The sequence below is a fragment of the Molothrus ater genome, chromosome 1, assembly GCF_012460135.2.
Source record: "Molothrus ater isolate BHLD 08-10-18 breed brown headed cowbird chromosome 1, BPBGC_Mater_1.1, whole genome shotgun sequence".
Classification (NCBI taxonomy): domain Eukaryota; kingdom Metazoa; phylum Chordata; class Aves; order Passeriformes; family Icteridae; genus Molothrus; species Molothrus ater.
In genome coordinates this window covers 102,903,812-102,923,801 of record NC_050478.2, presented here as the reverse complement: position 1 = coordinate 102,923,801, position 19,990 = coordinate 102,903,812, and the positions used below count along the sequence as shown (strand labels likewise).

General features: G+C 39.7%; 1 protein-coding gene across 1 annotated transcript in view; it reads left to right on the top strand.

Annotated features, from left to right (window-relative positions):
* ARHGAP28 (Rho GTPase activating protein 28) overlaps positions 1-19,990 on the top strand; it is a 72,595-nt gene that overhangs the window by 41,927 nt on the left and 10,678 nt on the right. The window contains exons 3-8 of the mRNA XM_036406502.2: positions 3,809-4,026; positions 9,568-9,655; positions 11,558-11,715; positions 15,255-15,420; positions 15,534-15,625; positions 16,951-17,028. Of these exons, the coding sequence (XP_036262395.2) occupies positions 3,809-4,026; positions 9,568-9,655; positions 11,558-11,715; positions 15,255-15,420; positions 15,534-15,625; positions 16,951-17,028 (800 nt within the window). The remainder of the gene's footprint in view (positions 1-3,808; positions 4,027-9,567; positions 9,656-11,557; positions 11,716-15,254; positions 15,421-15,533; positions 15,626-16,950; positions 17,029-19,990) is intronic.

The following is a 19,990-nucleotide window of genomic DNA, read 5'->3' as shown; positions in this document are numbered from 1 at the left end:
GATTGTGTAACACAAAATACCAGGTGTTACTATACAATGAAACCAAATTTCTTCTGAGGTCGTGACCTGCTGATAACTGCTGCTACCCTTCTGTGGCTCCTGGCCCCTGGTCTGGGAACTACTGATGTAGGGATAGATTTTGAAATGATGGCATGCTCTTTCCATACAATTATTAACACGAGTCATGATGTAGTTTTCCTACCTTGACATGCAATGGGATGTCATTAATTCTGCTACCAGGAAGAATGGTGGAAAGTACTGCTTTATTAAGCAATCAAATATGCAACCAGTCATGGTAAGTAACCCATGCAGAGGTATCTAGCTCCAACCATGCGCTGTTTCCATGGGAAACACCTCTCATTCACGAGTTTCCGGCTGGGCTCTCCTGGAAGAAAAAGGAGAAGACCACCAGAAATCTTGGTCTGCTGTGAGGGTTATGATCAGTCAGCCTAAATCCAGTGTTCTGCTCTCCTCTCCTTTTTGTTGGGAAAACTCCTGTCTGGTCATACTCTTCAGCTTGGAGACTCCATAAGGAGATTGTGAGCCTCTTGGTGCCTCCTCCATGCAATTGTCAGCACGAACTAGCAGGTGTCCTTGACTCGTCTGCAGTCAGGGGAATAACACAAATCTGTGAGCTGCCAAGTTGGATAACTTAATAGGACAAGGCAATACAAGATCTTACTTTCCAGAAACTTTTCCATCAGTTTCATCAGTGCTGAACTAAATCTTCTCAACTGCCTGAACTCTGCTGCAGTCCCACGTTATCCTTTGTCTGAGTACACCTCATTAAATCACATTGATTTTTTCCCCTTTGCCCTAAATTAAAAATGAGACTGCAAGTCAAAATGCAATACATCTCCACACTTCATTTACCTTCATATTGTTGTCTTAAACACATATATATATGTATTGCCTACACCCACACACAATCAGGCAGTGCTTGTCCTAGTTATTAACATCAGGAATATATTCAGTCTAGGATTATAAATCTTGGAAATAATAGTGAGTTCTATTAAGGTCCTAATAGGATAATACTCCTTGCCAGTGATCAAAACACTAAAAATCCATGTGGAAACCCTCAGGGCAAAATAAAAGTAAATATTAATTTCAGATGTCTTTGAGAGGAGGAGATGAAGATCCTTAAGAAGGAGGCCAAGGGGTGATAGAAGCCAGGCAGGCATGACTGTCAGAACCTCAATGTGATTTGCCAGACATCATGTGCAAAGGGCAGACAGCAGCATACTTATTCTGTTGATGTTAGCAAATATAGTCAAAAAAGAACAGAAGATCATGACAAGTGACACGAGGGATGAAAATGGGGAGGAGAAAGTCATGGTGTATTTAAGATGCCCATGCTGTGCAGAATTGCTTTACAACTTTTGTTACAAGGCTTGAATGCTGTGAGTTATTTAAGGTTATATCTCTGGGCTGTTTCAGGTTATCTCTGAGATTCATCACCCTTCTCTCAGTGTGGCTTCTTCACTAGCCACCAGCCGACCTTCTGGAATCTGGAATTGCACCAATAGAGTGCAAATGAGATTCAAAGCAAGACACACATCTTTCCTAGCAAACTCTATGAGAAAAAGAGAACTACTCTCTCAATTATCTGTCTTCTGGTGCTGCAGAATCAAACACAGTATCAAGAACATGCTCTATTAGTAGCTAAAACTATAAAAATAATGCTTTCTTAAACCACATGGGGGGGGTTAACCTTAATTTAATACTAATGTGTCATAAAATTTTGAGCATTTTTTAATGCAATAATTTCTTCTCTTCAATACTTTTACTCCTCTGATTGCTGTCATTATGTGTTAGTCTATTGTTTGTGTGTGGTTGGAACAGGAAAAGGGAAAAGCCAGAGAAAACACGTCACAGGGTGACTCGTAAGCAGGCAGAATTTAATGTCTGCCCTGATATTTTTCATAGCAAGTTTGATTACAAGCTCAATTCTTGGAAAGAATATGTCAGGACAAAAGCCAGAATTAATGTAATCTAAAAGCTGAAACATGGACAGATGTGGCTCCAACAGCAGCGCACGAGAAAGAGAAGAGACCTTCTTAGAAAGAAGAGTGAAAATGGCAGAAGAGTCACTGGTTCAAAGCTTACAGAGAAGGCAAAGGAACAGTCTCCATCCTGTCTGTGGATACAGAAAGGATAAGAGCAGAGACAAGCTATTTCATGGGATACAGGGCTGGTCACATCCCTGGCTAACACAGAGCAGGGGTTTAGAAGCAGCTATTTTTGTAGTGCTTTGTAAAGAGGCAGGGCAGTTAACAATGGAGTCAGTGATGGCACATGCATAAGATACTTTTGCTTGTCCCTACAGCCCAGTTCTGTAATTTTCTCTTTTGTGTATGTAACTGCCAAAGTGCAGCAAACTGGTGTCCATCAATCAGCCTGCATTCTGATGTCAAGAAGAGGCAATAAAGGGAGAGTGGAAATACCAACCTGGCATTAAGACTGGTGCTGGGACAAGAACAATAAGTGCATTGACGAGTTGTTTTATAGAACGTGCTGCAAATTAATCCATTTCCTGTTTGACATGTTTATTTGTAGTACCTCTTCTTCAGTCAGGGCTGGAATGAAATTACTGTCTTGTGTCAAGCAGCTTACTGCTGAGCTAGGATTGCTCACAAAACTGAAATGAAGGTCCTCAAAATCTCCTACGTGAAGAGAGATTTTAAAATACTATGACCATTTATTTTAAAAGGAACACAAACCAAAAGGCAGTAAGAGCAAAGTTTAAAATTACTGAATGATTCAGAGAAGGTAGACTGGGACCTTTCCACAGCCAGATAGTGACAAGGCACAATTATTTCAGGTAACAGGTAGCAAGCTGAAAACCTATATTGTCTTCACATGGACAGGTTTTGGTAGTGAGAGGACTGCAGGTGTGGCTCTGTGGGAAGATGCCAGAAGCATCTGCCATGTCCAACAGAGCCAGGATAGAATACAATTCTTCCCACAATGCATACCCTCACTATGGAACCAATTGCAGTATTGAACAAGTTGGGAAGCAGGTATTGAACAAAGAAAGTATTAAAATTGAGATCCCAAAAAACACTGGGGTGTACAGTGCTAATGAGTCTTTAATAATTAGAAGTTAGAGTGATACCTGGCATGCCAGGATGGCTATTTCTGCATCTTCCTCCCTTACAGGACCTCTTAGACACTTACCCCTTCCTGACCCTTGATCTTTAGTGAGCAGCCCTGGTTCTTAATAATTTTGTTCAAAACAAGCAATTGGACTAGGTGGACATCACCCTTCTCTCAGTGTGGCTTCTTCACTAGCTACCAGCCAACCTTCTGGAATCTGGAATTGCACCAATAGAGTGCAAATCCATTGTTCTGTTGTATACACACCTCCAGTATTTCTGTTTATTTGAATTGGAATACTGATTTTATTTCCATCAGCCAAATGGCTTTCTCCAATACACCATGTTACAAATGGTGAGCATGGCATAAATGGGAACTGAGGAGATTTGTGCTTTTGAATTACAAGTTAATTTTTAGGAACCTTGCTTTGTCAGCCTGGTTACTCTGCTGCCTTCTTCACATGCATATGCTGATGAAATGCCTCTTCTGTTCTCCTCATAAGCCTCTCTTGTGCAGACACTGACAAACTGAACGTTTTTCGAAGACAATATGTTTACAAACCTAACTTAACTTGCACTTGTGGCCTAAGAAAGGTTGGAATTAGAGTATTCTCAAGGTAAAGGCTGTGGTAGCAGTCCATCATGCCAACTCTTTTCCTTCAGCCCCCTCTCATTCCTTGCCAGGCTTATTAACATGCTGTCTTCCTCCACAGAAGGGGAACTGGAGGCGGAATGGCTGCAGGACGTAGGTTTATCCACATTGATCTCAGGAGCTGAAGAGGAGGATGGCCAAGCCCTGCTGTCCACTCTGACCAGAACTCAAGCTGCTGCTGTACAGAAGAGGTACAACACCTACACTCAGACCCTGAGGAAGAAGAACAAGCACACAGTCCGGGATGTGCGAGACATCTTTGGCACCAGTGACTCTTCTGTAAGTGTCCCCATGCATGCCTTTGATCCTAATTTTTATGCACCAAAGTTTGTGCCAGACAGAAACTCTTTCCTGCTGACAATGCACAGACAGTCATTAGCAGTTTCTGACCATAAGACCAGACTTTTAATGCTGGATACAGTATATTTGAGAGGAAAGGAAGAAACCAAATGCAGTGGTACAGTTTTGTAACTAACCTGTAACATAAAGTTGTATCTGTTGCCAGCCTTCCTCCTGCAGCCTCATGTCAAGACTAACGTTTACTCCTTTATTTTTTGGAAATTGGTGAGTTACTCTTGGCAGCTATTCAAATTTTTGATGGCTTCTGGGGACACTTGATATTTACTCAGCAGTCTCAGTGGTGAAGTAAAACTTGTCTAATGAAGCAACTGGGGTTAAAATATGCATAAGCAATTAAACACCTGCCATCACGATTGTAACTTGTACACTGGCAGTTACATTTCACTTACACAGCAAGCAAAAACCTATTAACTTCATTTGCTTCATGGCTTCAGAAATCAGCAGTACCTCCGGAGGTTTCATCCACTTTTCTCTGAGGATAGCTCTGAACGCACCAGTTCCTGTCAGTACATGTTTTGGTTCTGGGAATGTAGTCAGCTGTGTGAGTTTAGTCCACTGCTCAAAGCAACACTCATGATTTTATGTTTATCACTCATGATGTCTTAAATGGGAGTCACCAATAAGATCACAAGCTTTGAAATTAATATTAAAATTGTTGCCATTTTAAAACTCCCAGAAACTATTTTTCATTATGGCATTGCTTTGTCCTTTCCTGTTTGTTCCACCATCTCCTCAAGGCTTGATATCCTGGATTATTAAAAAAAAAAAAATTGGGAACAAAAATTGTAGCTGCATAGTTATGTTAAAATTACAAAGATATAATGTCCAGATATTTAAACTTTTTATTTCCAAATTTAATATCTGGATTCTTTTGAACCTCTTGCACATATCCCACTAGTAATCCAGAAGCATCCAGTAGTTTCCTGTGGGCAGACATTCTTTAATGAGAGATATCAGGCATGTTTGCATGAACATTAAAAAGCTAGTAGTACTTCTACTTAGATTAGCTCACTTCCCTGATTCAAGTATCTGTAAACCATAAGGTGTTTAATTTTTTTTACAAAAGCTTGAGTTTCCTAATTAATTTAAGTCAGCCAAATAAGCATGCTACATTTCCTCTCAGATGGCCACATTATTGATTTATTTTTGACCTGCTTATTTTCTCCTTCTAACTTGATAAAGTTTCTCACTTGCAAAAGGAATTTGGATGCTCAGAGCAGCTGCCCTTCAAATCAGTGTTTTACCTCCTCCAAAAGTCAGTTCGCTTACTGGTTCTGCATTGTGAAATCTAAAAGATAAGATCAAATAAGTAATTAAGTCTTCTAATTTCTTCTTCCCACAAAAATATGCAGTTCTGCAGGTGCTGACCTAGATGTTAAACCCAGATGCCCAAACACAACTGGAGAGCATGCTATCACCTCCCTCCAACAGACTGTGAAACGTTTTAGTTCTAAAAGCCTACAAGGCCCTAACACTCTAATTTTCCTATTCACCAGTGCTCCTATCTCTGCTGCTTGTTATGGGATTTAGAAACTTTGTCCTAATTATCAGCCCTTCAGGGATAAACACACTTCAGGAGGGCTTGTGTCCCTGACCTAAGGGTTTCCCAAGTAATTTTTTTAAGGGGGTGTCAGCAGTCCCTGGAGCTTTGCTGCCTCTTTGGGCATGGCCCTACCACTTCCAGAGAACCTTTGTGATTTATCAGTTTGGGGAAGAGAAGCACATTGAAAACAACCCAGCCAAAAGAAAAGAGTGGCAGGAGATGGGGACAAGCAAATCTTTTCTGCACAGCTGGGGAAGAGAGGCTGCTTGAAATGACATGCAGTTCTGCTTTCCCATCCTGCCTTTTAGTTGGGAAGGGCAGAAGTAAACAGAACATGCTGCAAATAGCAAATCAGATCTGATTGTTTCACTTAACTCTATAATCCTCCCCATTAGGAGAATGGATTTACACCTCTTCCCAACAACCTAAGAATCACAAGAGCCCAGAGGGATGGGTCACAGGATGGATTACTCTCTTCCTTGGCTAATGATGAGAGAAAAGGAGATTAGCTCACTAGGGTCACCTGAGATGAGATTTAGGGGACCACTAAAGAGGCGTAAATTAGTTGTCATCTGGAGTGGGGGAAGAAAAAGATAGATTTGCTCTAGTTTTTTCCTCTCTGTTCTGAAAAAACCCTGCCTGCTCGATGTTTTGCTACTACTGCCTAGTGGCCAGGCTCTGCATGGGTCAGCACAGAACAAAAGTTGCTTTTCCAGCCATCCTGCCTTGAGGTTCATGCCCTCATGGCAGGAGTGTCCCCTCAATAGACAGAATGGACTGAAATAAAAGGAAATGCAGCTATTCCTTTTCTTGTTTTGGTAGCTTTAGGTTTTGGGCTTTTTTTTGTTTTCTTCTGTTGCCTGTCCAGGAAAGGAGCCTAGGGGCAAAACGCTACCCCTGTGGTACCACAATGCTACCCCTGTGGTATAAAAAACACCACCCCTGTGGTTACAAAAGCCACTCCTTAGCAAGTAGAGCAGCCTGTCCCAGCTGAGGTGCTTTTGCTTTGCTTCAGACAGGTCCACAGCCAGAAGATTCGACTGACAGCCACACTACTGAGTTTTAAATTGGATGGTTTATTAATCACAGTGGCCTGATTTTCCTTACTGCTGGTACCCTGCTGCTTCCATCAGAAGCGTTCGGCTCTGCTACTGCTCAGAGCTTAGAAAAATCAACAGCAGAATACAAATGGGGGACACACATAGATTCATTCTGTTATTGGACAGAGGAGATGAAGCACTGTGCTCATTAACAGCCCAACCCTGTACATTGTAATTAACTAAAACTCCTGAAGACTTTCTATAAGCATTTTACTTCATCAATGCATGACAAAATAATGTCCTAGTTAAAGAAAAATCACTTACTAACCCAGAGCTATCTGCATGAAAAGGTGTTTGTGGTGGCAGTGCTTGGAAATATGAATATATTCAAAGCATGGGCAAATTGTATCCTGGTCGGAGCTATAAGGTTATCCTCCTTTGCCTTTGTTTCCTTTAGCTTCAGGGCTGAATATAAAATTTGATCTCTTTGGTGCTCCAATGATTTGCTTTTACATCTCTACAATGAGTATAGCTACTAAAGAACTGTCTGCCTACCTCATCTCCATCCTCTCCTTGCTCTTCTGATTTCATCTTCCCATTGGAAATTCCTGTGTATGTTGTAGCAGTAAACAGTGGACTCATTTTAAGTGTGTCTAATGAATCACTTTCAGTCAAAATCAGGATATGGGAAGCCTCACCTTTGCTGAAGCCCCAGGCAAATGAATAAAGCTGTCCCAGTTTATTTAAGGACACAGTTTGACTCTTGGTCTTTCACATTCATTGGGGAAAGGTCTTCAAAAGTTCTTTAATTTTCTTTTACCCTACAGAAATAATCTGGATCTTTAAATTCATACATTAAAAGGTTTTATTCCCAGTCTTTCTAACATTAAAAAAAAGTAAGGGCGGGGGGGGGAAGGAAGACATTTTAACAAAAGAGACATAGATTTGGTTTCATTATAGACTCTCACTGTGGAGGCTGGGAAATGGGGCTGAGAATATGACATTTTCAGGTACCCCAGTTATTGTGCACAGTTCACATTATGCACTTCCCCAGGCTAGGGTTGCCTGCTGCCAGCCCTGCTGGGTGCCAGGCAGAGTATGCAGTCCACTCCATCTTCCATATCTCTGTCTGCCAGCTCTGCCCTGCTTATCAGAACCAGGATACTGCAGGTGCTTCACGACTCATTTCACCCATGTAACAAAGCTGGAAGTGGGTTTTTCTTCATGAACTTGATTTACCATAAATCTATTCTGAGTATTGTTCACAGGGTCAGACATTTTGAGCACTGAAAGTAGATGAGCCAGTTGCTAATATTTACCATTAATTTTTCCATCTGGATCTTAAGCAGAAGCATATCTGCTTCTATGGTTGATTTTCCCAAATTGCTGAGACAAGTTTAGCAATCCTCTCCACATCTATACTCCCACCTGAAATTTATGGTGCTTTTTTTATGTCCTGAAGCTTTTAGTGTAAAAATGTTGTGGGATTTTATCATAAAAGTATCCAGCTCTCTTTTTTAAAAAATCTATGGTCCTTACAGTCTTCTGGCAAAGGAAGCCCATGTGACTCAGATCCTGTTTGCTATCAAGTTCACAAGCCATTGAGTGGACTTTCTCAGGAGAGATTTTATTCTTGTTACATTTGACTTTGTTACCCAAATAGCTAAAGGATAAGATTGGATAAAACAACTGAAACCTTATTTCAGGCTTCCAATTAGAAGAGCTTTCTGTCATTTAAATATCTGACATTTTTTGACAGCCTGAACACTTCTCCCACACATTGACTACAACTGGGGAAAACAGAATTTTTGCCCTGAGGCATTGCTACTTGTTGATAAACAGCTGACTTAGCAATTTAAAGAGCAATTAAAAGAGCTGCTATTAAGGGCTCATGGGGGCCTACAGCTACAGGTTCAGCTGGGAAACCGGGTCTGTTCCATCAGGCTCAGGGTATGTGAGACAGCAGGTTTGAGAAGGGCTGGGTGCTTCCCACAAGGATACAAATAACAGCAGAAGAAATGTACACATTGTAGTTCCTTTCACTGAGTAAGCTTCAGAGCAGTTTTATAATTCCTGACCTTGTTTTTGTTTGTTGGTTTTGTTTTTTTTTTTTTTACTCAAGAATGAATAGTTGAGCTGTTATTACCTATGGAACACAAACACTCAGATTTGTCTTTATGAGCCACAAAACTGCTGAGGACAAGGCCAAAACTCCACTGCTAAGAAGAGGTGACACTGCTTGAAAATCACCCTCTGGGCTGCCGAGCCACCTCTCAGCAGTGCAGAATGGTGTCTGGAGCAGAAAGAAATGAATTTGAATACAGAAAATGTTTCTTTTTTCCCTCAAGTTGTTTGTTGCAATTCACTGATAAAAGTATTAGTGCATAACCTGTGGGAGGACATCCATCCTTTAATAGCTTTCTGGTGCCCAAATCACAAGAGGTAGCAGACTAACTGATTTCTGACAGGTCCCTGGGAAGAGCAGGTATTCAACTTGTGCCAGAGAGTCTTCAAAAAGATTTGTGGCCAAAATTATTAAAGCCAGGATGAATTACAATTTGAGGAGGACCTTTCAGTTAGCCTAATTCTGTACAGCAATTTACTTAGCTAATTTCAGTCATTTTATAGGACAGGACTCATTAGGTACAGCAAGCTGCAGTATTACTGACCTCCACATGGTCCAAATCTATGCAGTCTGGGGAAGATTGACTCTCAGGCTTGGCTTTGAAATATATGCTCTGAAGAATCACAACAGATTGTTTAATCTTGTCAAGAGAGTGTAAACTGAGAATGATACACCTTTGCTTGAACTGTAGCAGTTTCTGTCCGTAGACGTTTGCCTTCACTGCAGTCTGATCATTTTTCCTTGCCTATCAGCCCACATTTGAGACAGTTCCAGTGTCACCAGTATCTTCTAATGGTATCCAGCTTCCTGGGCAGAAGCCAGTTTGGAAATCAGTTAGCTGTGAGTATGACAACATGTAACCAGTGTTCACTTCCTCTTAGTAAAATGACAGACAGAAAGATCCTTTTATGGTTCAGAGGTTCGTCCCCTCTTTCATGTTGGGTCAGTGCTGCGTATATTTCTTTAAAATCATTGTCAGCTTATTGTCATGCAGGACCAAAGTTTGCCATTAAAGTTCGATGTTGTACAGACACAGAATGCTACCCTTGAGGCATCAGCATCTTAAAAATGCTGATCACTGCAAGACTGGGAATGTGAAAATAATCTGTAAGCAATATCATGCAGAATTTGTCCAAAATATATCAGTGTATTTTCTTGTTGCAAATCAAAGAGGTATATTTCCTCCACATTTCTTCTCCAGTACTGCAGAAATTGTAGTATTAGAAATTTATAATTTTCCTAGTTCTGCCCTGTTATTCTGATCTATGAATGGTGTTATCCCTTAAATTCTTTACCCTGACAGTGATTGGCAGTGCTAATGAAAGTAATATCTCTCCTCTACACAGTGTCTGGATAATTGTCAGCAACCTTCCATGAGAATGTTCATCTCGTAGTTTGAAAGCTCTTCCCATCACCATTGTTCAAGGCAGGGATATTAGTATCCAAATTTCTAAACTAGTCCCTTGGATGTTTACCTCTGGATACAGTGGCACAGACATTTTCCTTGGTGGCAAAAGCTGCTTTGCTGATGCTTCTGCTCTGCAAGCAGTTTTACTGAAACAGATGGGGAACCAAATGCCCAGAGGTACCATGAGCAGTCTGTGGTGCTGTGTCCAAGAGAGATGGGAAGAGAGATGGGAAACACCTTAAATGGCTTGGACATTAGACAACAACTAAAGCCACAGTTCAGAAACCAGAAGCCACCTAATAACACACTTAACTTTTTTCATATTAGACTTGTAAAATATGTAGTGTTGCAGAAAAGTCCCTGTAACTGTAAATGCAATGATTCAGAGAACATGGGGCATGCACAAGTTTATAAGACATGTAATTTTTTTAAATTCACTTTCTGATTGCCACAGCTTTTGAATACACTTGTGTCATGTTAGTAAATTCTTCTCTATAGTTCTGGGGGCTGAAATTTTACTTCATTTCAATTAAATTTATGATTCCATCCCAAATAGATTTAGGAGCTGAACCTTACAGGAAAACTAAAAATTGACCTGAGTACTAGAGATCCATCAGGAAAGTTGGCAACCCTGTAACTCATTTATGTTTTCACACTTTGGCCTCCATGACAATAGCATATTTCTAGACTTGATTGTACTGATTTCAAGAATTTTCCTCTGACATCCAGTAATTTAAGGAGGTGACTAAATTTTAGAGAAAAGCATTAAGTCATTTCACAATATCTACTATAAATGCCAGTAGATACAGTGTTTTTCAAACTGGAATATTGTATGTTTTGTCCTTTTATGGTGCTGACACCTAAACTATGAACAATGAGAAATATGTGTATGTGACTACAGAAAATATATGCACAATGTCTTGTGATTATATATAAGTCATCAGTAACCTGAGAAACTGTGTCAACAGCATTTTTCTGACAAGACCTTTTATTTTTAATTGTTCATTTGACAAGTGCCACCACAGTTTGCTGGCCTGGGAAGACAAGGATGGAGTAAAAAAACTTGGTAATCCTGATAAACAGGAAGTTCCAGTTTAACTATCTTTCTCACAGAAAGCAACAAGTTAAATAATCTAAAATGAAAATAGGGATTTTATTTCTAAGGGGTTATTTCCTCAAGACAAAACAGGAACATGCTGTGGTTTGCACTGAAATTCCTCTTTGAAGCACTTCCTTTATTACTTTCTCAAGAATTTTGTATTCTTGGTTCAAATTTTTAATGTCTCTGTACTAAATGCAATTTACTATTCATATATAATTTCCCTTATTTTCAGCTAAGAGCTGTCTAGACTGTGGAACAGATAAAGGCAGCCCCTCCATAACAGAAGAGCTCTCCTATGATGTCTCTTTCTCAGAATCCATTACAGTCCTCCCAAAAACCCAAGAGTGGCCAAAAAACCAGAGGTTCAAAAAGGAAGACTCAGCTTTGCCAGTAAGTTTCTTCTCCATATATTTCCTCAATTGTTTTCTTTAACACAGCAATTTCCTGTTTCATATCCCCAGCACAATGGAGTCTGTTGAGATAGATGATCTGGCCTTTGCAGTGTGTGCTTTGTAGAGGCTTCTTTGTTGCCTGCCTACTGCCTGTGACTGATTCCCAAAGTTAATATGGATATCCAAGCCAGGTTTTTACTTGTACTCATCATGAACATGTGTGCCCAGACAAGTATGTGTAACTCAGTCCACAAATATTGCATCATCCACAATTTTTTCACCCAGAAATAAAAACTGCTTATTGTCACTAAAACTAACAATCATTTTTGTTACCTGTCTGCTTTCCTACTTTTTTCCCCCACAGATTATCTGCCTTTGTTAACATGTGGATTTAAAATTGAAGATAAAGGGAGGAAAGCAAACCTTGTTCCTGCAGCAGTACTGGCTGTTTCCAGTCAGTATTGAGAGCAAATCACACTATAGGAGATTGTACATGAATTTTTCAAGAAAAGTTTGCCATATCATCCAGACATGCACTGAGCAGTTGTGTCATTGTCTGGAATTATGTAATGAAGTCATGGAAGTCAATTTTCTACTCAGATCAGCCCTCACAACTTCCACCACTGAAAACTGGAGCATTAATTTAGTGCTTCCAGTACCACCTTTTCAGTAACATGTATGAAGTGTCTGTAAAGTATTTGGAAAAATTTCCTGAATGTTATGATGTCCTGAGGTCCCAAACTAATCTAAAATGGTTACAATCCACACAGACATTGAATTATCTGAGAATTAGTCAGTTGTCCATCTCAGATTCCATCAAGGAAGAAGCTGAGATGCAGAAGTAAGCTTCTATGTTAAATGATAAGACACCACATAGATTACATAATTTATGTGAAATCCCTGTGTTGTTTTTTCTGTCTTTGGTTGTTTGGATTTTTGGGGTTTTTTTGGTGGGGATAACTTGGTGGTGACTAAGGGCATTTCTACACTCATCATGATTTTGGTCGTTACTACCCATATGCACACTCATGAAATATTCTCTGCAACAGCACAGACAATTCCTAGTTTATAGAGCTGGGCAACTGATGACAAAGAGGGAAGAGAAGATGCCATATTGAATATCATGGATCTGTGAATTCATAATTGATAAGCCTTAGAAAATGCCAGTATTGTGCTGGAGTTGAGCTGCTCTGTGTGCAGGACAGAATTTTATGAGTTCAGAAGGCCACACAAGAAACATGCCAGGTCATTGCAGAGCATTTCTGAAAAAAGTGAGCAATCATAGCTGTTGATGTTGGCCTTTCCCTAGCTTCAACTGCTGCTGCTCGTGGTGTTTGGTTCTTTCCCATAATGACTCAGACTGTAATGGGCCTCAGCAGAAAAATCACCTCAAACTCTGTTACCCTGAGCTGCCAGTCACCTACACTCAGAAGGACAATGGGGCTACACTGGAGGCTATGGAACATCACACTTTCTCCAGGGTGGGCCTGACAACGTAGCCAACTTCATTGATGGTGTGTACAGAGCTGCACAGATATTGTATATCATAAAATAGCATGTCCCCTGGAGCAGGCAGTCCCCTGTCTCCTACAAGAATCAACTCAACATCCCCAGGAGCATAGGGATTTCCCCAAAGTACATGTGATTTCCCCAATGTGGGACCATGGTCCATGTGACTTAGTTGAAGATACCACAGAAGTACAAGTCTGATTACATTGCACAGAAACAACATTGCAAAATATCAGACACGATCCTTAGCCAAAACAATGGTAATCTAATTTCAGGATAGCACAGCCTCCTTCAAACCTGCATATTACACCACTGTAAGAAAAACCACTGGAAAATTGTGACACAAGACAGAGAAAGAGAGCCAGCCCCAAAGTTTGTATTAACCACAGCATCACATCATAGTGACCCCTAGGAGTCAAACAGCCACTGTGGAAAATCTTTGTAGTACCCTTTTTAATCAGTTTTGCAGTGCTCAGAATTTTTTCTCTTTCCCCCCTGAAAATATATGTATACAGTCTGGGGTTTTTTCCCTTTTTTTCAAGGTGATTTATTGCATTTTGACTGCTTTTGTACTTTTAGCATCACTGGAATCAAAATGTGTAGATATTCTTTAGTATTTTATGTTTCTTCAGAAGGTTAACTCCCATGCAGCTTTTGTTACATTAAGTCTCAGAAAAAGGCTAACAGTGCATTCTATGGAGGGAATATTCTGGGCTAAAAATGCCCCAGGCAGCAAGTAAAAAAAGTTATTCCATTCCCTACACTCTTTGTCCCCCAATTATTGTTAACCCCTATTGAAAGACCATATGCAGTGTAGTTTATGAAGTCCTAAACTACATGATCTAGGTGTCCTTTGTACTCTCTTCCTTTTGAAATCTGCAGTAAGTTTAATTTCTGTTTCAATTAGGTTTAAGGTTTGTTTGGGGTTTTTTTTATTTACCTTTTTCTTAATCAGTTTGACTGGCTTAATTTAAAGATGGGTTAAATCTTTTGAGTTGAAATTTCTTAAAAAAATTAAGGACTGAGCTGAAATCTCCAGAAGCAAAACATTAATAGAGGCTGGGTTTCCACTCAGTTCCCTAAAGGAATGAGATGATTTTGTAATACTATTTATTTATGCCTCTTATTAACAATACCTGGTTTAAATTTAAAAAAAAAGTACAATATCAAAGATCCACAGTTCTTTGAAAAGCATGGTTTTTACCATGTTTTTTTACTATGACTTTGTTATTATGTCTAACAGTTATGTCAGAAACTGATGAGTTTTTGTTCTTTTTGACATTTGTACAAATGCATCTGTTATGACACAACATTCCTGGCTCTGGTCCCTGACACTGCAGTTTCTAAAATATGTAGACATCTTCACATGCTCCCAAATTACTCAGTATCGTTTAGTTTAAGTCTACTTGAATAAATTATTTGTTCGCTGCTGGGAGTCCTGTTTCTAAGCTTTCTTGAGTAATAAAAAATACCCCTAAGTTGGCAGGTTGGCTTCTGAACTAAGCAGTTTTGCTTCTGGGCTTTTCTTCAGATCTTCAGTTTGAACTCCCCTGTAAGACCTCATAAGTTAATAGCATTATGCAAAGCAGGCATGAATTCATTGCACATACACAATTGATATAGAACCATATCCATGATTAACTGTGTCACCCACTTCAGCAGCATTTGAAGATGTTTTGGGGAAGGCAGGAGCAGAGCAAAATGCTACATCCTTCAGAAACTGGGCAAAACTTTTAAAGAAGCACGTAACTCATTTGTCCCAGCTGAAGTGCAGACACTGAGGTGCTCCAGCACCACTTCCCAGTCAAACTGCAAGGGTGCATGGTGAGCAAGAAGCTCAGTTTTATGTTCAGGTGGATGCCAGCTGTGTCACCATACCAGGCCAATCTACAGGGCTATAGTTATCTCTTTATTGTTATCCATCTACCTGAACGTGACCTCCAGTCACATCCGCGCATCTCTTTTTAAACAAAAATCCACTTCCTGTAACTTTGGTGCAAATAAAGACGCGACCCATCTCTGCTGTAGAAATTCATTGTTCGGAAGAGCCGCTTTGGGCTGACGGAGGTTGGGGACCTATCTCCCGAAGACATGAAGAAGATCCGCTACCTCTCCCTGATCGAGCTCACGGCCTTCTACGATGCGCTGGGCGTGGAGCTGAAGAGGAACCGCGTGGAGAGGGTGCGGGGACGAGGTACCGTGTGTGGCATCCCCTCTGCAGCCACCTTCATGTTCCATCAGCTTTGGAAGAAGGTGCTTACGAGGCTGTGTTTCCTCCTTTTCACATTTGTTGTTGTTATTTTTAAGAGAATGGTCTTTTCGGAGTCCCCCTCACCGTGCTGCTGGAGAATGACCAAAAGAAGTTTCCTGGAATAAAAGTGCCCCTTATCTTCCAAAAAGTGAGTATCACTTGGCCTGCTTGGTCACTAGGATTTGCTTTTCCACCATTTGCATTGACACTCAAAGGAGTCATCAGATTAGACAAGTTTCAGACTGGCAGGTGTCTAGAGACTGTTTGACTGAATACTGTGGTTTGAAAACTTTGTGATGAGGAGAGAAAATTGCTCCTTTTGTGGCTTTTTATCTCTGGTGGGGACCCTTTTTGATTTTTGTAATTATGTGATACCATGCAGGAAACTTCAGGAAGAAAATGTCTTTCTGTTTCCCTTTTTCATTAAGATGGAGAGCCAAGCAAAACTGTGTGTGTGCAGAAGAGGCAGAGATGAGTTGTTGTTTCAGGAGTTTTAATTTAACATTAATTCAAACCACAGATATTACTTGGCTACTGTTTGCAGAATGGAGGTGGTATCTTCTGATTGAGGTTTGTATGACAAGACAATGGTATTTAAATGAGACATTTGGCCAGGGATATCCTGTGGATGTCTTGGAGGCAGGTACACAGACACAAGTACGTGTGCAGTTGCATGGATTTACACAGACTCAAAATGGCAACAGATTTCCTTGTAAATACTGACAAAAGAAGAAGTGTTGGTGAGTGTCAGGGGAAACTCTGACACAACTTGAGCATTTACATGACTTTGTGATTAGCTCCACTGCTGCCCTATTAAGATAACAATGGAAATCAGAAGAATCAAGGTTAGGGCAGGAAGCCGATCTGGTGGTAAAAGTCCAGAGCTGTATGATTAAATGCTGGAATTTTTATTTTTTTCCTCAGTGTTCAAAATTAAATAAAAGCAAAGTTTGTTTTTTTTTTTTTTTAATAACCAATTGGAATGGAAAGTTTAGTCCTCTATTCACAGAAATTTGAAAATAAAATATCCTGGGATCATTCCCTAATCAGAGTTCTCAGTTCCAAAACCTATGTTATCTATAGGCCTTTCCATTGTGCCCCTTGGGGCACACTTAAACATTCCTCAGAGGTTATTTTTCCTTCAAAACACCATTGTGTTTAAGCATATCTGCTGTTTCATTAATATATTTATGTGTTAATTGTTCTATAGCAGTGCTAACTCTCAAGCCAAGGACAGAGGGGCCTATTGCATTAGCAGTTTTCTATACTCTGCATACTCCTTACCTCAGGATCAGGAGACTATGGAGACAAATTAGGCAGATTTATTTACGTGAGCTGGCTGGATTTCGTTAGCTGATTCCATAGAAATGTATCTTTTTCAGATTCATTTCAAGAATACCTAGGTTGAAAAGAAAGTCAGGAGTATTAAGCACTTCTGAGTATTTTCCTGGATTTTTTTGTCTCTTCTTTCAGCTGCTGCTCAAGCTTGAGGAAACAGGTTTGGAAACTGAAGGAATTCTACGGGTTCCTGGATCTGCCTCCAGAGTCAAGGTACACACTCAAGCCAGTTTTCTGTCTTCTGGACCACAGACTCTATGTAAAATAATACAGCATACACACAAATTCAGACTGCACATAAACACTGATCTGTGTAGCTCAGCATTCCTACTCCTGCCAGTGAAAGGTCAGGTTAGTTCCTGGGAACCAATAAATCACAGACCATTTGGTCTATTACTTTGATTTAGTTAATGTTCTATATAAAGCACAGAGGATGTTGAATGTGATTTTTCTCCACAAAACTTGGAGAAAACTGACATCCTTTCAGTTTATCTCTGTCATTCAAAATTGCTGTGATCTTATCTCTGTTTTAATTTATTTTAGAAATTCAGAGTTTCTAAACTGAGTGAACATCAGATAAAGATCTTATTCTATGTCATTTTAACCTCTGTGTCATTTTATTTTCCATTTATCGTCTGTGATCTCGCAATTTCATGATCCAAGTGAGAGAAATTTGGCCTCTGTTCACTGCTGGCAGCCTGAAGTACTGCATTTTCACAGGCTATTTGTGGGCTATGAACACAGTATAATTGGCACCCAATAACCTGACACTGTGGGCCAGTAATATTTGCAATTGTTTCTCCAGACCAGCTTCATTCCAGGAGCTGGAGGAGGCAAATTAGAAAAACAAGGCAGTTTTTTGGTTGGTTGGGCTTTTTTCTGGGCTTAGTAGTGTCTATCTCTTTCCCAGATTTTTGCTTTTTTTCTTTTTTTTTCTTTTCCCTTAGGCTTGTTTTTTTATCTTGCTTAGCAACACCTTACAGTGCATCCTACTCCCACTTTTTCATCCTCAAGGGAGCTAGTTTTGTGTTCTGAGGCAGGAAGTCTCAACATTGTAGCAGCCACACAAATGATGGGGATTGCTAAACAATTGGGTGGGCTGAGGATCATAAAAAATGGCTGAATAAGAAAAAGCAGCATCACATGAAACACACCAAAGTTAGGCAGCAGCATCCCAGCTCCTTCGACTCCATGCACTGATAAAAGTCCACAAAGTCTTGAAAAGTGGAGAAGGAGAGCAGAAGGGAGCTCCTAACTTGCCCTGTACTTTTCAGCTTCCTCATTTTTTCATACAGATGATTGAATGTAATTTCACACAATCTCAAATTTTTCCAGTCTTTCCTTGGAGATTACACAGCAGGGCTGTGCTCTAATTCAATTATTTTCATATTCTTTGCATACACTGCACTGTGTCTTGTTCACTTCTTTTTCACAACCTGTATCCTGGGAGCTGCTATGAGATATGACTTCATATGCAACTCCTCCATACTAGGTGGTAAGTTAAACTGCCCATGTCAAAGTTTTTAAATTATTTGAGTTTTGGTTTCATTTGAGTCTGCCCAACAAACCAGTGAGCAAGAGAGAGATTTTTTCAAAGCAGATCCAGATTTCATCCTTCAAAAGCCTTCATACATTATTATGACATTAGGACCTAAGGGCATTCCAACTTTATTTCAGTCTTGTTTGGAGAAAGAAAAGGCATATGGAAATTATTAAAGGTTGCTCTTCTATGAAACAAAGACTAAAAGAAATGAATACAAGTTTTCCCCTGTAACAAAAGCTCCAGTGAACCAGAACTGTATGACAGTCTAGTGAAGGATCAGTCATGTTAAAAAAAAAATGCAGCACATATTTTAAAAGTATTAGATGCATACATAGATACATGTATATAAGGCAGGAAGGGAGAGAATTGAGTGTATAAAATACATGCTTACCTGTGTGGAGAGAGATATATATAACTGTATATATATATACATATATATATATAATGTTTATGTTTCCAAAATCTTGCATTCTGTTTTTGTGGCTTTTTCCCAGTTCTCAGCAGAAAAATGTGGAGTAGAATTCTGTCCTCTTGTGCTTTTGATGAGGTGAGGATTTCTGTTCCACATTTCCAGTCAGTTACAGGAGAGAATTCAGTCTAGGTGTTTATATTGATTATGTGCAAAGGATGTGAATACAGAGGAAGCTGAGATAGCCCAGATTAAAACCAGTAAAATGTGCTAGTTAAAATGAGACTGTAGCATTTTATGCCAAATCCTGAACGACTTTCTACTTCCGTTTGTGCAGCCATTCTACTTCATTATGTGTGACTGTACTTGATATGTAATTTCCTTCCATTCATGTGAGACGTGGCAAGCAGAATTCATTTCTAAAAGCTTTTCTGCCTGAATGGACTGAACTGTGCATTATATTAAAGTACAACTGACAAAATCATGATCCAAAACCAAATATTTGCTACAGATATATTTTGTCATAGATGGTCTCATAAAAAGCAGCAACAAACTTTCTATGGAGAGGACAGTGTTTGGCCAGTAATAATTGTGAAAGCTGCATTATTTATGAACATTCTTATATTAAAATACTGTCCTTCAATCTTTTAAACTCAATAATTTTTTGAGGAGCATGCATTTTTTGAACAGTGATCTGGGTTTGAAGCCAAATCCTGTTCCTACTAGGAGCCTTGCTGAGTATTTCCCTTTCACATATGTGTTTTGAACACTGGCTAGTGACCCTCCAGAACTTTACTGACCTCTGTTATGGAGCAGGATGAACAAGGGGATTAAATGGGAACCCAAAATGGTATCATCATCAATTCTATCTTAAACCTCTCCTGTGTCTTTAGAGGTTTGCAGGGGGGGGTTTATGCATTAAGGTTTTTTCTGAGAGTAATGGTTTTGAATCTTTATTTTTCTGCAGTTTGACCAAATCTAACTATAATTATCCTAACATAAAACTTCATTTCAAAGATGGGAAGACCTGAATTTTAAGCCATTTGCTGAAGGCCCATGGATTCAGAGTATCTAGCAAGTTCACTGGCAGTGAGGAAGAAACACCACTCCTTTGTGACTTAAGGGTCAAAACCTCTGGAGAGTGTTTTAAACAAAATGAACAGCTCTGCTAACTGAGTTTTCTCCTTCTAGTTCTAAGACATTGCACAAAATGCCTTGCTTTA